Consider the following 13603-nt stretch of genomic DNA (forward strand, 5'->3'; position numbering starts at 1 on the left):
TGTCTCTCTCTCTCTGTCTCTCTCTCTGTCTCTTTGTGTCTCTCTCTCTCTCTCTCTCTCTCTCTCTCTCTGTCTCTCTGTGTCTCTCTGTCTCTCTCTCTTTGTGTGTCTCTCTCTCTCTCTCTCTTTCTGTCTCTCTCTCTCTGTCTCTCTCTCTGTCTCTTTGTGTGTGTCTCTCTCTCTCTCTCTCTCTCTCTCTCTCTCTGTCTCTCTCTGTCTCTCTCTCTCTCTCTCTCTCTCTTTGTGTGTGTCTCTCTCTCTCTCTCTCTCTCTCTCTCTCTCTCTCTCTCTGTCTCTCTCTGTCTCTCTCTCTCTCTCTCTCTCTTTGTGTGTCTCTCTCTCTCTGTCTCTCTCTCTCTCTCTCTCTCTTTGTGTGTCTCTCTCTCTCTCTCTCTCTCTCTCTCTCTCTCTCTCTCTCTAGTTTGGCCTGTTTACATGACAACGTTTTCAAGTGAAAACTGAAAACCGTCGTAGCGTTGTCGGGGTCCGTTTCCTTGACAACGGTGCTCAGAGTCACTGAAAACGCAGCTTTTTGAAAATCGGCTCCCAAGGAGGAACTTTTCGAAAACTCTTCATGTGAACGGGGCCAGACTGCGGCTGGAGTAACTAGTTGTTCTGCACATGCTCAGTGGAGCCGATCAGAACAAGGTTTCCTCCAGAGTGTCGTGACCCCCAGTCCATGTTCTCCTGGACGTGTGTGTAGTTTCATTACTGAAACAACCAGCAGCACCACCTTGTGGTGGCATACTTGCATTGTTTTCAGCGTTTCTGCCGTTTCCGTGTAAACGGACATCGTTTCCAAAAGGTTCTCTGCTGTGACAGGGTCATCGTGGCGGTTGCAGGTAAACATGGGAGAACATGTAAACCACCTCACCATCCTGTATTTATTTATTACATCTTCATCCTTTAGATGAAACTGGGAGCAACAGACGTTTTTACACCTTTTGCTTGATTGTAATGGAGATCTTAAAGTGTTCAGCATTAATCCCAGCAGATGATCGTTAGTGTCGTTTCTTTATCTGAGCTCGGCGCCAGGAGCAGGTAGTTAGAGAATCACACCTGCTTTTCTATTTCATTACCAGCACAAGTGACCCTCCGGCTGGATTTCAGCAGGTTTGGAGTTGAAGATGATTGATCAGAGTTCATTCATTAACCGATGTTTACACGCCCGCGAGTTAAATATCCTGCAGGTCTACTGAAGCTGATTGACAGAGAAGAGAAGTTATACAGTCGTCCTTACAAAAGTGTTGTAACATGTTATAATATTAATAGAAGGGCCTCGGGGTTGGCTCGTCCTGTAAAGCTCAGATATTTACACCGTGAACAAGTCGGATTCTGCTTGTAATCCAGAAGGTTGAGTTTTGACTTGTCAGTGAAGGAAGTTCTTCTCAAAGTTTCTCCGTGACTCAGAAAAGGTTTTTCCTCGTCAGAACGGAGGCGTTGGAAATGTGGAGGTCAGAGTTCCTCACCACGCCGAGCAGGGCGGAGCGGTAAACGTGAGCAAAGGAGCAGGAAGTGAAGCTCTGGTGGCGTCGCGGTGGAATGAGACAGTAATCGGTTCTCCGTTCAGTGACCTCTGACCTTTCACCTCCATTAGGGGTCCTGCAGGCACAGCTACAGGCAGCTACAGGCAGGAGATATGTTCTATATTCTAATCCCTCAAACCTTCTGGAAACGCATTTCAAACTAAAACACCCAAGACGGAACAGTAGACCACATAGGATGTTATCCACACTCGGCAGGAAGGAGTTCTCTTTTCACCGAAGCCCTTTCAGATTAAAATCCCAGATTAACAGTCGGGGTTCTGCTGCGGGAAAGGTTTATTTTGAAAAGGAAAAGTTTCTTTTATTAACAGGAGCTGCTGAAGTTGTTTAATAAACTACTTTCTTGAGTCTGTTTGCTCATGTAAACTCCGATCCCTTTGACAGCTCGACTTAATAGTTTGAACTGGTTGAGAAGGAAACGTGTAAACCTTCACTAAAGTAAACAACGACTACAAACTCAACCTGAAGCCAGTTTGAATGATTCCCCAACTGGTTTGTCCAGATGAAGCCTCCTGCCGCCCGGTTTTGGCCCACAGGCCTTATTTTTGACCCCCTTGTTATCATCCAATGCAGTGTGACTGTCTTGTACTTAATAATCCTCCCTCAATAATCCGGTCTATTCTTTATACACGGTGTATCGCTGCTTCTAAACGTTCCTGTAGTAATCCAGAACCTCCAGAGATTCTCTGTCGTGTCCTTTAGTTTCACACAAGCTGTCTGCTGTTCTGACGTCACATTCCTGTTTGAGATGGATCCTCGTGTTTCCACCCGTCTTAAGAGAACCACACCCTTTTGGTTTGTGGCGGCGGGGCAGTTTCACTGGTCGTCCTCCCAGAGAGCAGGCAGCTGCTGCAGAGAGGAGCGGCAGCAGCAGCAGAGAGCAGGCAGCAGCAGCAGCAGCAGCAGCAGCAGCAGCAGCAGCAGCAGCAGCAGCAGCAGCTGCTGCAGAGAGCAGGCAGCAGCAGCAGCAGCAGCAGCAGCAGCAGCAGCAGCAGCAGCTGCTGCAGAGAGCAGGCAGCTGCTGCAGAGAGCAGGCAGCAGCAGCAGAGAGCAGGCAGCAGCAGCAGCAGCAGCAGCAGCAGAGAGGAGGCAGCAGCAGCAGCAGCAGCAGAGAGGAGGCAGCAGCAGCAGCAGCAGCAGCAGCAGCAGCAGCTGCTGCAGGCGGAGGCCCTCAAAGCTCCCTCACACTCCTCCTCCCTCTCCCAGGTTTCTCCAGCCCCCGTCAGGTTCACAAAAGTTAGTTTTTATCTTGGTCGGGGCGACGAGCTCCGCTGAGGCAGCAGGAGGCGGGACACCGCCGATCGATCTGGCGCTCCGAGCTGCTGCTGCTGCTGCTGCTGCTGCTGCTGCTGCTGCCTACTCTCTGCTCTCTGCTGCTGCTGCTGCTGCTGCTGCTGCTGCTGCTGCTGCTGCTGCTGCTGCTGCTGCTGCTGCTGCTGCTGCTGCTGCTGCTGCTGCTGCACGCCGAGGCAGGACTTCTCCCTGCAGTGGAGTCACAGCAACACTCTAGAGGCTTTAATGGTTTCAGTCAGGCCTGACAACAAACCAGTCAGAGGAGTTTTCTAAACCTGTCTGTGTACATTCCCTCCTCCTCCTCCTCCTCCTCTTCCTCCTCCTCCTCCTCCTCCTCCTCCTCCTCCTCCTCTGACGTGTCTCCCTCTGTCTCAGCTGATTACATCTGACAGCCTTTATGTTCTTGTGCTTCCACTTATGTAAGGCCTGTTGTGTTTGGTTTCTCTCTCTCTCTCTCTCTCTCTTCCCGCCATGCTCTCTCGCTCCCTCCAGATCATTAAAAGCATTTTGCTTTCAGCCACATTAGCAGAGCTCAGCTGTAAATGCAAATCAGTGACTTGGCCTAATGTGATTAAAACTCCCGATCTGAGAGCAGAGTTCCTCACACCTTGTGGTTCTGCTCTTTTCAGGAACAAAACATAGATTTACTTTCTTTTCCTGCAGACTTGAACTAGAAATGGAGCGAATTCCTGAATTATTCTGCAGTGAAATCCGTTTCCATGCAGTCAGATTCAGGATATTGTTCAGTCTGAGATGACGTGGCATTAAAGCCACATTTATCTGCATATTCTGGAGGATATGTGCAGCTTTTTGCAGGTTTCCTGGAAATATGAGAAAACTAACACACCAGTGAAGTTCAGGTTAATTCACTCCACCTTGTCTAAAAACCCGAATTTTTGTTTATTATGTTTTTAGTTTTCTGGCAAAAATACACTGATAAACTGATAAACATGTAATATTATTATATAAGTGTAATTATTGTTTTGTTTTCCAACAAATGAAATCTCTGCATTACAACTGGTTTTACTTTATGTGACTTTATTAAGAATTCAAAATGAAGGTATTTCACATCAGATTAATGATAAAAAGGTTAAAAAAAAAAGACAATAGACGTTTTATGATGATTATTAATAAACCGAGACGCATGAAATACACACAACCGGAGGATGAATACTCGTACATAACTAACCCCAAATTTAGAACTTTGTCTGCAAATTTAGTGACTAATTTTCTTCTATATATATATATATAAATATATATATATATATGTATATATGCTGCCGTTTGGGAACGACTGAGACATAAAACAAGATGAACCTGCTGTGTCTGTCCTGCAGTGGGACCTGGTGTGTGCTCAGTACTGGCTGGTACCAGTGGAGGAGGTCTGCTTCATCCTGGGGGTCCTGACCGGCTGCCTCGGACTGGGCTACGCCGCCGACAGGTAGGGCACGACGCACGCACGCACGCACGCACGCACGCACGCACGCACGCACGCACGCACGCACGCACCATCCACACACACAGAAAGATGCTCCAAAGAAGAAAGATTTATCTCAGGGTGAAGAAATCCTTCAGTTTGCTGTAGAAAAAGAAAAACAGAAGAAAAGGGAAAAATAATAAAAAGGAAAATAAATGAAAAACAGAAGAAAAAAAAAATTATTAAATTGATTTTATTAAAATTATTAATTAAGATAAAAAGGAAAAAATCAGAAACTGGAAAAAGAAAGAAAAACAACGAATAAATAAAACAAAGGAAAATAAATTAAAGGAAAAAAGGAAGAAAAATATAAATTCAAAAGACCAAAAGGAAAAATAAAATAAAAGTGTCTTGTATAAGTAGAACTAGTCCAACCACAGGGAACTACAATACAACATCTAAAGACGCTCAAATAGACAAGATGTATAAAATGGCAAAAGTTGAAAAATCCATTTCAAGAAAATATTTTAAAAAAATGTCCACGACAGCTAAAAATGTAATAAAATCTATGTACCTGTGACACTTCATTATTGCAACCTTATTTTTTTGTACCTAAAGCAATAATAGAGGTTTTTGCTGTATTTCAGATGAGGACCATGTTTTGCGTCGCCACACAGATTGTATTCAGTGAAATGGTGAAAAAGTTTCTTTTGGCCATGAAGGCTGCAGATTCTGTCGTTTCACTTCCTGTTTAAACGTTCCTGCTCCTGGCGCCCTGCAGAAGCAGATAATCCACACCACCGCGGCCGGCTTGTTTCTGCAGCGGGGGTCTTTTGGGGGGAGACGACGGACGTTTAATCAGCTAAGAGCGCTCAGTAACTGGCCGAGTGTTTGTTCCTGCCGCCTCCCGGGGGCGAAGAGGGGAGCAGAGCACTGCTGCATGGAGCCGTCATGTCACTCAGTCCACTCCACCTGCTGTGAGGATCAGATCCCTGCAAACGTTTCCCTCAATCCAAGCGGCTGATCTATTGGGGAGGAAGTCTTTAGATCTTTCACGGCTGCAGCAGGTCCAACGTCACTGTGAGATGAAATAACTGGAAATATTCCACTTCTACAAGCATGTAATCTGAATAGATGCAGATTATAATTCCAGTCAGAGGAGAGTTTATGTTAAAATGTATTTCTGCACAATATAAACCAGAGGTGTTCAGTTCAGGGGTCAGGTTCACCGGGGGGGGGGGGTCCAGACTGGTGAAATACTGCCGTAATAAGTGATGATTTAAAGTTTTTCTTTGTTGTGGCGCAGAGGTGATGACACCGAGGTGTTACACATCATGAGGCTCCGGTCTGGACAGAATACCGAGCAAATTACAAAGAAGACATTGTTTTATCAACAACATTCTTAAGAGCGGTGGACATGAGCTGATATACAGGAGAAGTATTGCGTAGTATTTCCCTCCCTCCATAGTATTTGTTCAACGTTACATAATTTCAGTACAACTCATCATCAGCGTTATTCCTCTCGTCACGACCCCGCCGTACTCGGCCTCTGATTGGCTCGTCATGCTGCAACAGTAAATATCAACGTTAACCAATCCAATGCGTGACTGCGAGGGAGTCCCAGCCAATTACAGGCAGACTAGGGCGGGGCATGGCTTCATCATCCTAGGGAAAAAAATAGTAGGCAGTCTGTCTGCGATTCCTGCTGAGTGGTGCATCATGGGGGATTTGGAGGAGGGTGAACGATGCTGACTGAAAAATAACTGAGTAAACCAACGTGTACCCTGGACTACACCCATACTCATGTTGTGTCTACCACTCTGAAGAACTTGGTTTAAAACAAATCGATGTTTTCTTTGAGATTTTTATAATTTTCTTGTTTCGGTGGATCGAAGCTTCTTTAGACTTTATATATAATCCAAACTGCTGAATTGACTTCATGACTCTAAACTCCAGATGCTCATTGTGTCTCCCGCTTTGTTGTTTGTACTTCAATGTCTCTTAAATGTTTAATTATTTTCCGTGTGTGTGTGTGTGTGTGTGTGTGCAGACTGGGCCGGTCGAAGACCCTGCTGACCTCTCTGACCCTGTCGGTGGTCTTCGGGGTTCTGGTGTGCGTCTCCCCGTATCCTTCCATCTTCATCGTCATGAGGTTCTGCCTGGCGGCCTCCAGCGCCGGAGTCTACCTCACCCTCTACATCTCCCGTGAGTATTCCCGCGTTTGGATCGATCCACTCAGCAGGTTTCATTCACAGGCTGTAAATGTTGATTTATATCCATCTGGCGTGATTGATTCTGAACTTATGTTCATATTTAAAGACAAAATGTGTGAAACTAAGATACGAGCACATTCAGAGCTGCAGGAATTCATTATAACGACGTTTATTTGGGTTTGAAGGAAGTTTGAGTGGAAAATAATTAAGAGGAGACGCCATGAATCCTACGAACGATAAAACAAACAGTATAAACACAGAGAGAAAATCAATATAAGAAATGAGTGATATTCATTAAAATGAGTGTGTGTTTATATATTGATTTGTGAGTTGTTGTTGTTATATATTTATATATGATTGTATTATTAATATACAGACAGATCTCAGGAAATTAAATTACAATGAAAAGTTCAGTGAAACGACCATTAATCTTAGATTTCATGTCTATTTTGTTGATGAGATCAAATCTTTTCAGTCACAATGAAAACATTTTTCATTGATGCTTTCTCATTGGTCGATGTACCCCCCCCCCCCCCCCCCCTCCTCCCCCGTAGGTCTGGAGCTCTGCGAGCCGTCCCTCCGGCTGCTGGCGACCACGCTGGCCGGGCTGATGACGGTGGCCGGCGAGCTTCTGCTGCTGGCCGTGGCCCTGGGCTGCCAGTCCTGGAGGGGCCTGCTGGGGGCCGGAGCCGCTCCCTTAACGCTCTTCCTCACCTACGGGTACGACTCTGTGTGTCCAAGGCCTCGTTCGTATGTGGCACCAATTCACAAATTGTTCTACATCGACTGTTTCGTCATTGACGAGTGAGTGAGGTCACGGGTAAACTCCGGAGGAAGCGGCGCCGGCAGAATGTTAAAAACTGTTAGAAGCTGTTAAAATCTGTTAAAAACTGTTAAAATCTGTTAAAAACGGTTAAAAACTGTTAAAATCTGTTAAAATCTGTTAAAATCTGTTAAAATCTGTTAAAAACTGTTAAAATCTGTTAAAATCTGTTAAAAACGGTTAAAAACTGTTAAAAGCTGTGCACTTTTTCCTCTTTCATCTTCTTCTTTCCCGCCTCATGTTGTCTAGAATTTGTCGGCTCGTATTTAACGACCACGTGAACATGGATCTGAACTGTGTTGCCAGTTCTGGCGGTATCCCCCCAATCAGAGAGCCAAACTCTTTCAGCTTTTAATTTAGTTTATTTTGTTTTGTTTGTGGCGTGTTCATTGTTACACAATGTCCCAGTTTTATCACGATTTCTACGCGGGCTGAGATTTGAGCTGGTTTTTATTAAGCTGTGTGTTGGTTTCATGTCGTTTGGGCTGAAAACAGTGAGTCACATCTGGCAACCCTGGAGCTGACCGGCGTGCCACGCGTAATTAGCGTGCGTCTCGGCGTGACCTCACCTCGTCTTCTGTGCTCTGGGGCTCGAAAACATCGAGTCCGATCACGTTCACGTGTCGGGTCGCGTTTGAAATGATCTCGCAGACCTCTGGAGTGGCTCCTACTCCACTCTGGATTCCTTCACACACATATCCCCTCTGGTCCTTCAGATTAAAAGCGTTAGATTAACTCAGATGCCAACAGAAGCTGAAACCACAAGAAAAAAATGTCAAGGAAAAAGAAAATGTCTACAAATAGTTAAAAGCAGGAAACATCTGAGAACACAGTCACTGAAAGTCTGAAAAAATAGTCGGGAAAAAGTATTACAGCTAAAATTGGTAAAACAACAAAGAAATGAAATGACTAGAAATGCTTGAAACACATTATTACAGCTAAAATAGATAATAGAGCTAAAATGATATCACAGCTAAAATGGGTGAAACAGCCTAAAAGCTTCAGGCCTTTATTTATAGAGCTCCATTAAAACACAGGGCTTCAGAAAGGAATGAACTTTTCTACTTTCCCCGCCCGCTGAAGGTAAAATTAAACGCCTGATTGTTGCTGGACGGTCTGAACGTGTTGCCGTCTGCCTCCCTGGAATCTCCCTGGAATCTCCCTGGAATCTCCGCTCCAGGATCGATTCCCGTCCCTCGTCGCTCCGGGCCGTTCCGACGCTGTCCGAACTCGTTAGACCGGCTGGTTTCAGATCCTCCGCAACCAAATTAAAAGAGATTAAAGACAGATTACTGCCAGTGAATTGCAGGTTTTATTAAAAGCGGGTGCCCTGGGGGGACTTTCCATTGTGCTGACTGCAGGCTAACCTGAGAGTTAAAAAGGATTTCTTTTAATTCTAACTGAACCCTCCGCAGCGTTCCCGGGGTGTTTCCAGAGTCTCCTCGCTGGCTCCTCCTGTCGGAGCGATCTGCAGACATGAACGCCTTCAGCGAGAGGAGGAACTCCAACCGAGACGTGAGGGACGACGAGAGCTTCACGGGTGGGTCGGGCCTCTGATCCCCACTACTGATGACAGCCAGCAGCACGATAACGCAGCTCAATTAACACTGGTGACTTATTAAAACAGAGTTCCAGTGCCGGTACCGGCTCTGCAGCTCTGCAGCTCTGCAGCTCTGCAGCTCTGCAGCTCTGCAGCTCTGCAGCTCTGCAGCTCTGCAGCTCTGCAGCTGGGAGGTGGAGCTCACCGGGGTTACATGTTAATATTTCACTTTTAATGCAGCAGCATCCAAACTGCTCACATGATGACTGATAGATCAACACCTCATGCTTCTGCCATTAAGACGCCAATCAACCTCAGTTACATGTTTAAGGACTGTGGGAAGAAATCCAGTTCCATGAACCTGCGATTTCTACACCAAGTTGTGGGTCAGAAGTTTATAAAACATTAAAAACTGTATATAAAAGAATAAATAGAAAATGAGGTTACAGCTAAAATGGGTAGAACAGTTAAAACTAGATTCTAAGTGTTGTTGTTTTCTTTGCCTCTGTGAGTTAAACCCAGTTTGTTTCTGCAGAGCTGGACTCAGAACCGAGCTCCTCTTCCTCCTCTTCCTCCTCTCGCCCTCGCCTCTCCTTCCCCGAGCTCTTCCACAGCAGGAACATCTGGAAGAACATGTGTGTGCTGGGCTTCACCTCGTAAGTCCTGCCAGGGGTCAAAGATCAGGGGTCAAAGATCAGGGGTCAAACCTGGACGGAGAGTCTCACCCTGCTCTCTCTCTCCTCTCACTCTCCTTTCTCTTCTCACCCTCCTCTCTCTTCTCACTCTCTCCCCTCTCTCTCCTCTGACTCCCCTCTCTCTTGTCTCACCTTCCTCTCACTCTTCCCTCACCCTCCTCTCTTTCTCTCCGTCCTGTCACTCTCCTCTCTCTCTTCTCACTCTCCTCTCAACCTCCTCTCTCCTCTCACTCTCCTCTCACCCTCCTTTCTCTTCTCACCCTCCTCTCACTCTCCTTTCTCTTCTCACCCTCCTCTCTCTTCTCATTCTCTTCGCACTCTCCTCTCACTCTCTCCCCTCTCTCTCCTCTGACTCCCCTCTCTCTTCCACCTTTCTCTCCCCTCTCCCTTGTCTCACCTTCGTCTCATTCTTCCCTCACCCTCCTCTCTTACTCTCCGTCCTGTCACTCTCCTCTGTCTCTTCTCACTCTCCTCTCTCTCACCCCTCAGCTTCATCTCCCACGGCATCAGCCACTGCTACAGCTCTTTCCGGGGTGACGTCCGAGGCACGGCCCCCAGCTTCTACTGGACCTACCTGCTGTCTGTGTGCGCGGGGGGCGGAGCCTGGCTGTTGCTATGGGCGACGGTGGACCGGTGCGGCCGCCGCGGCATCCTGCTGCTCTTCATGACCATGACGGGCCTGGCGTCACTCATCCTCCTGGGCCTCATGGAGTGTAAGTCCGTCATGGAACAAACCCCACGCGGGAGCTTTTGTTTTTCCACAACAGTGCCTGCGAGGACACGGCAGTCAGGCGCAGCCGGCTCGCCGCCGCCCCCTGGTGGCCGAGGACGAGCAGGACCGTGAGAGTGAATGTGGGACACTGCAGTGAGGGTGAAGCGGAGGCCGAGTCAGGCTCCTCTGTAATCATACATCACAGTCTGTCTGCTGAGATTAAACGTTTCATTCAATGGAAACCACAGTCACAACACTTCTCAACCTTTTGAAGCCTTTTTCTTTCACGATGCTTCAGATGTTTCGACGTCTGCAGGCAGCTTCCTTTAGGCATGCTCACACATGCTGCTGTAATGGATGAAACAGGAAGGCACTCAAAAATATGTTAACTTATTTGTACTCCTCAATAATAATACTTTATTAGACCCAATTTTAGATCCAAACATGTTGATATTAGCTTTGATGTAATGTTGAAATAAGGAACACAATCTAATTCCAACATGCATAGAAGCTTCTCTTCTACAATATGTTCGGTGCAAATATTAAACTCAGAGTGAAAATAAACTTGCAGTTTGATCCAACACAGGCGTGTTAAACATGAGCCTCTAATCCTGTCAAACCACCAAGAAACATGAATTTTTTGAACTTAAAGAAAACAGATTATTTTCCTGAAGCAGCACAGAGCCCATCAGAGAGTCGTTCTGAGTGTTTCTCTGCAGGAAGTGACTTCAATCAGTCTGTTTTCCACCCGTAAGTTAAAGAAGTAAGGTTGTGTTTGCAGGTTTGCAGGTTCAAATCTGGACGGATCAATAACGCATCTAATTATTTCATTCAGTCGTCTTTGTATGAAACGAAGTGACAGTGATTTCTGCTTCTCCCTCCTTATTAAATATAGATATTAATTAGATATTAATTGTAATTGCCTACGTATAAAATCCTTTGTTTACATGCAGGCATGTTGTTGGACTCAAGCTAAATCTCTGCAAAATGTTTCTTTTTTTTAATTTGTGTTCAAACTACCTGATGTTTTTATAACATTGCATGCGTCCACGTTCTGTTGTGGACGAGACAACCGGTACCATATGAGCGCCGTTGGCTCTCGCGTCATCACATCACGATGCATCACATGACTCTGCCGTGTCTCTGTCCTCCGTCCCCTCAGATCTCAGTGAGACGGCCATCACAGTCTTCTCCGTTCTGGGTCTCTTCTCGTCTCAAGCCACCGCCTCGCTCTGCATCTTCTTCACCGCCGAGATCATGCCCACCATCATCAGGTAGCCGCAGCTTCACTCTGCTGCTTTGGGTCCCGTTTACATGACAGGCCACTGGGTGGCGCTGTTGGTTGTTTTAGTGATGAAACCACACCCCTCATGCAGAGAACAATGAGCTCTAAACATTAACAACGGGAGGACATTCTAGTGGACGGACGACCAAGCTGGATTGTTGTTACGGTGACTGTCAAAATAAAAGTACCAAGTCCAGGAGAATGTGGAGTCATGACACTCTGGAGGAAACGTTGTTCTGCTGGTCCACTGAGCATGTGCAGAACAACCAGTTACTACGGCCGTGGTGTGCATGCACAGTAGCAGAGTTTCAGAAAAGTTGTGTTTCGCCCATTTCCATGGAGACGGACTGTTTTCAAAAAGTTGCGCTTTCCCCAGTTTAAATGGAGTCGTAGTCGTTGTGTTTCAGAAAAGTTGCGTTTTACCCCCGTATCCATGGAGACGGAATTAGAGCGTTGTCGAACAGTTGCGTTTTCTCCCCGTTTCCATAGAAACAATGAGCTTTTTCAAAAAGTTGCATTTTCCCAGAGACAGAGTCACAACGTTTTCAAAAAGTAAGAATGTTGTCGTGTGAACGAGGTCAGACGTCAGTCCAACTCCACCGTCTGTCCATACGAATGTCCGTGTACTGCTCTTCTCAATGTTTACAGTGTGTGTGTGTGTGTGGTTTCACAACAGCACCCACTAGTGGCCCAACGTACTAACCACATCATTTTTATTGTTTCCGTCGATTTTAACTTCTTTCCAAAACGATGCATTTTCACTTGAGACGTTGCGGTGTGTTCGCGGTGTGAGAGCAGAGCCCTCCTGAGGACCTCGGTCCACTCATGTTGTGTCTCGCCGTGTTTCAGAGGCAGCGGCGTGGGCGCCGTGCTGGCGCTGGGCTGCGTTGGCCGCCTCAGCTCGCCGCTCATGGACCTGCGGAACCACTACGGCTACTTCCTGCACCACGTGGTGTACTCCTCGCTCGCCCTGCTGGCCGTGCTCTCCATCCTGCTGCTGCCCGAGAGCAAGAGGAAGCCGCTGCCCCAGACGCTGGCCGACGGGGAGCAGTACAAGCGCCCCCCGCTGGGCCGGAGGAGGCGGGACAACGTGCCGCTGCTGGCCACGCCCAACCCGGAGACCTAAAGGAGGAGGAGCCGGGCCGGGCCGGGCCGGGCCGCTCGCTTCTACATCCGCCAGGCTCCCGCCGAGCAGTGCAGAGACTCTGGAGAGAGAAAGGGCTGCGGCAGACCCTCGCCATGGAAGTGCTTCTCACAGACCATCCCCCATCACGTCTTCATGTGTAGGTTTGAACACCAGCAGGCAGGGCTGCTCGCCACGGCGTCCGTCCGTCCTCCAGGGGGCGCACTGACACCACCAGCTGAGAGGACATCCTCTGCACTCACCATAACAAGCTGTTTTACTTCTGCTCACATTTTCTCCTTTATTTTCTTTCTTTCTTTCTTCCCCATTTTTTTTTCTTTTCTTCCTTTTTCCATTTTTCCTTTCTTCTTTCCTTCTCTTTTCCTTTGTTCTCTTCTTTCCCCCGTCGGTTCCTGTGACCCTCTTCGTGATGAAGGAGGCCGTTCTCCACGCTCGCCTTGTAAATACACTCGTCTTAGTTTCTTTACCTTCTTCGGGGGAGTTTAGCTGGATCCTACAGTACAGTATGCTGTGCAGCGGCGAGGCAGCGAGAAGCACTTTGAATATCTGTTGTTGATTTTTTTAATATAATGATTTAAAAAAAAAAAAAGAAATCAAATTTATTCCGTTGATTGATTATCAATATTTCGAGTAAAAAAAACTTGATCCAGTTACTGAATCTGGCCTGGAGCCGGTCATATTTATATCTTATTTATATTATGAAAGAGCAAAATCAATAAACTATCAACAGATTTGACATTTTCAAGCTTTAAAGACCCCATGAAATGATTTCTTGGGTTTTTTCTCTTGTGTTTGTGGGCTGATTGATCTTTTATTGGTTAGATGAAGTTGGTTAAAGACCTCTGAGAAGCTTTTTTTTATTTACATGAGAAATCTTATAATCTAACCAGGAATAATGAGATGAAGGTGTTCCCTCCCCAAATCAAGAACCGGTTGT

At 46.6% G+C, this 13603-nt stretch overlaps 1 protein-coding gene across 1 annotated transcript in view; it reads left to right on the forward strand.

The window, feature by feature from the left end:
* Positions 1-13324, forward strand: part of slc22a17 (solute carrier family 22 member 17) — a gene marked incomplete at its 5' end in the record, with an annotated part of 14274 nt that extends 950 nt beyond the window's left edge. Inside the window, 8 exon segments of the mRNA XM_080489540.1 lie at positions 4175-4278; positions 6305-6459; positions 7022-7187; positions 8706-8830; positions 9366-9486; positions 10015-10238; positions 11400-11511; positions 12372-13324. Of these exon segments, the coding sequence (XP_080345666.1) occupies positions 4175-4278; positions 6305-6459; positions 7022-7187; positions 8706-8830; positions 9366-9486; positions 10015-10238; positions 11400-11511; positions 12372-12648 (1284 nt within the window). The 3' untranslated portion in view covers positions 12649-13324.
* Positions 13325-13603: the final 279 nt, after the last annotated feature.

This window comes from Lipophrys pholis (genome assembly GCF_963383615.2).
Source record: "Lipophrys pholis genome assembly, chromosome: 20".
NCBI lineage: Eukaryota > Metazoa > Chordata > Actinopteri > Blenniiformes > Blenniidae > Lipophrys > Lipophrys pholis.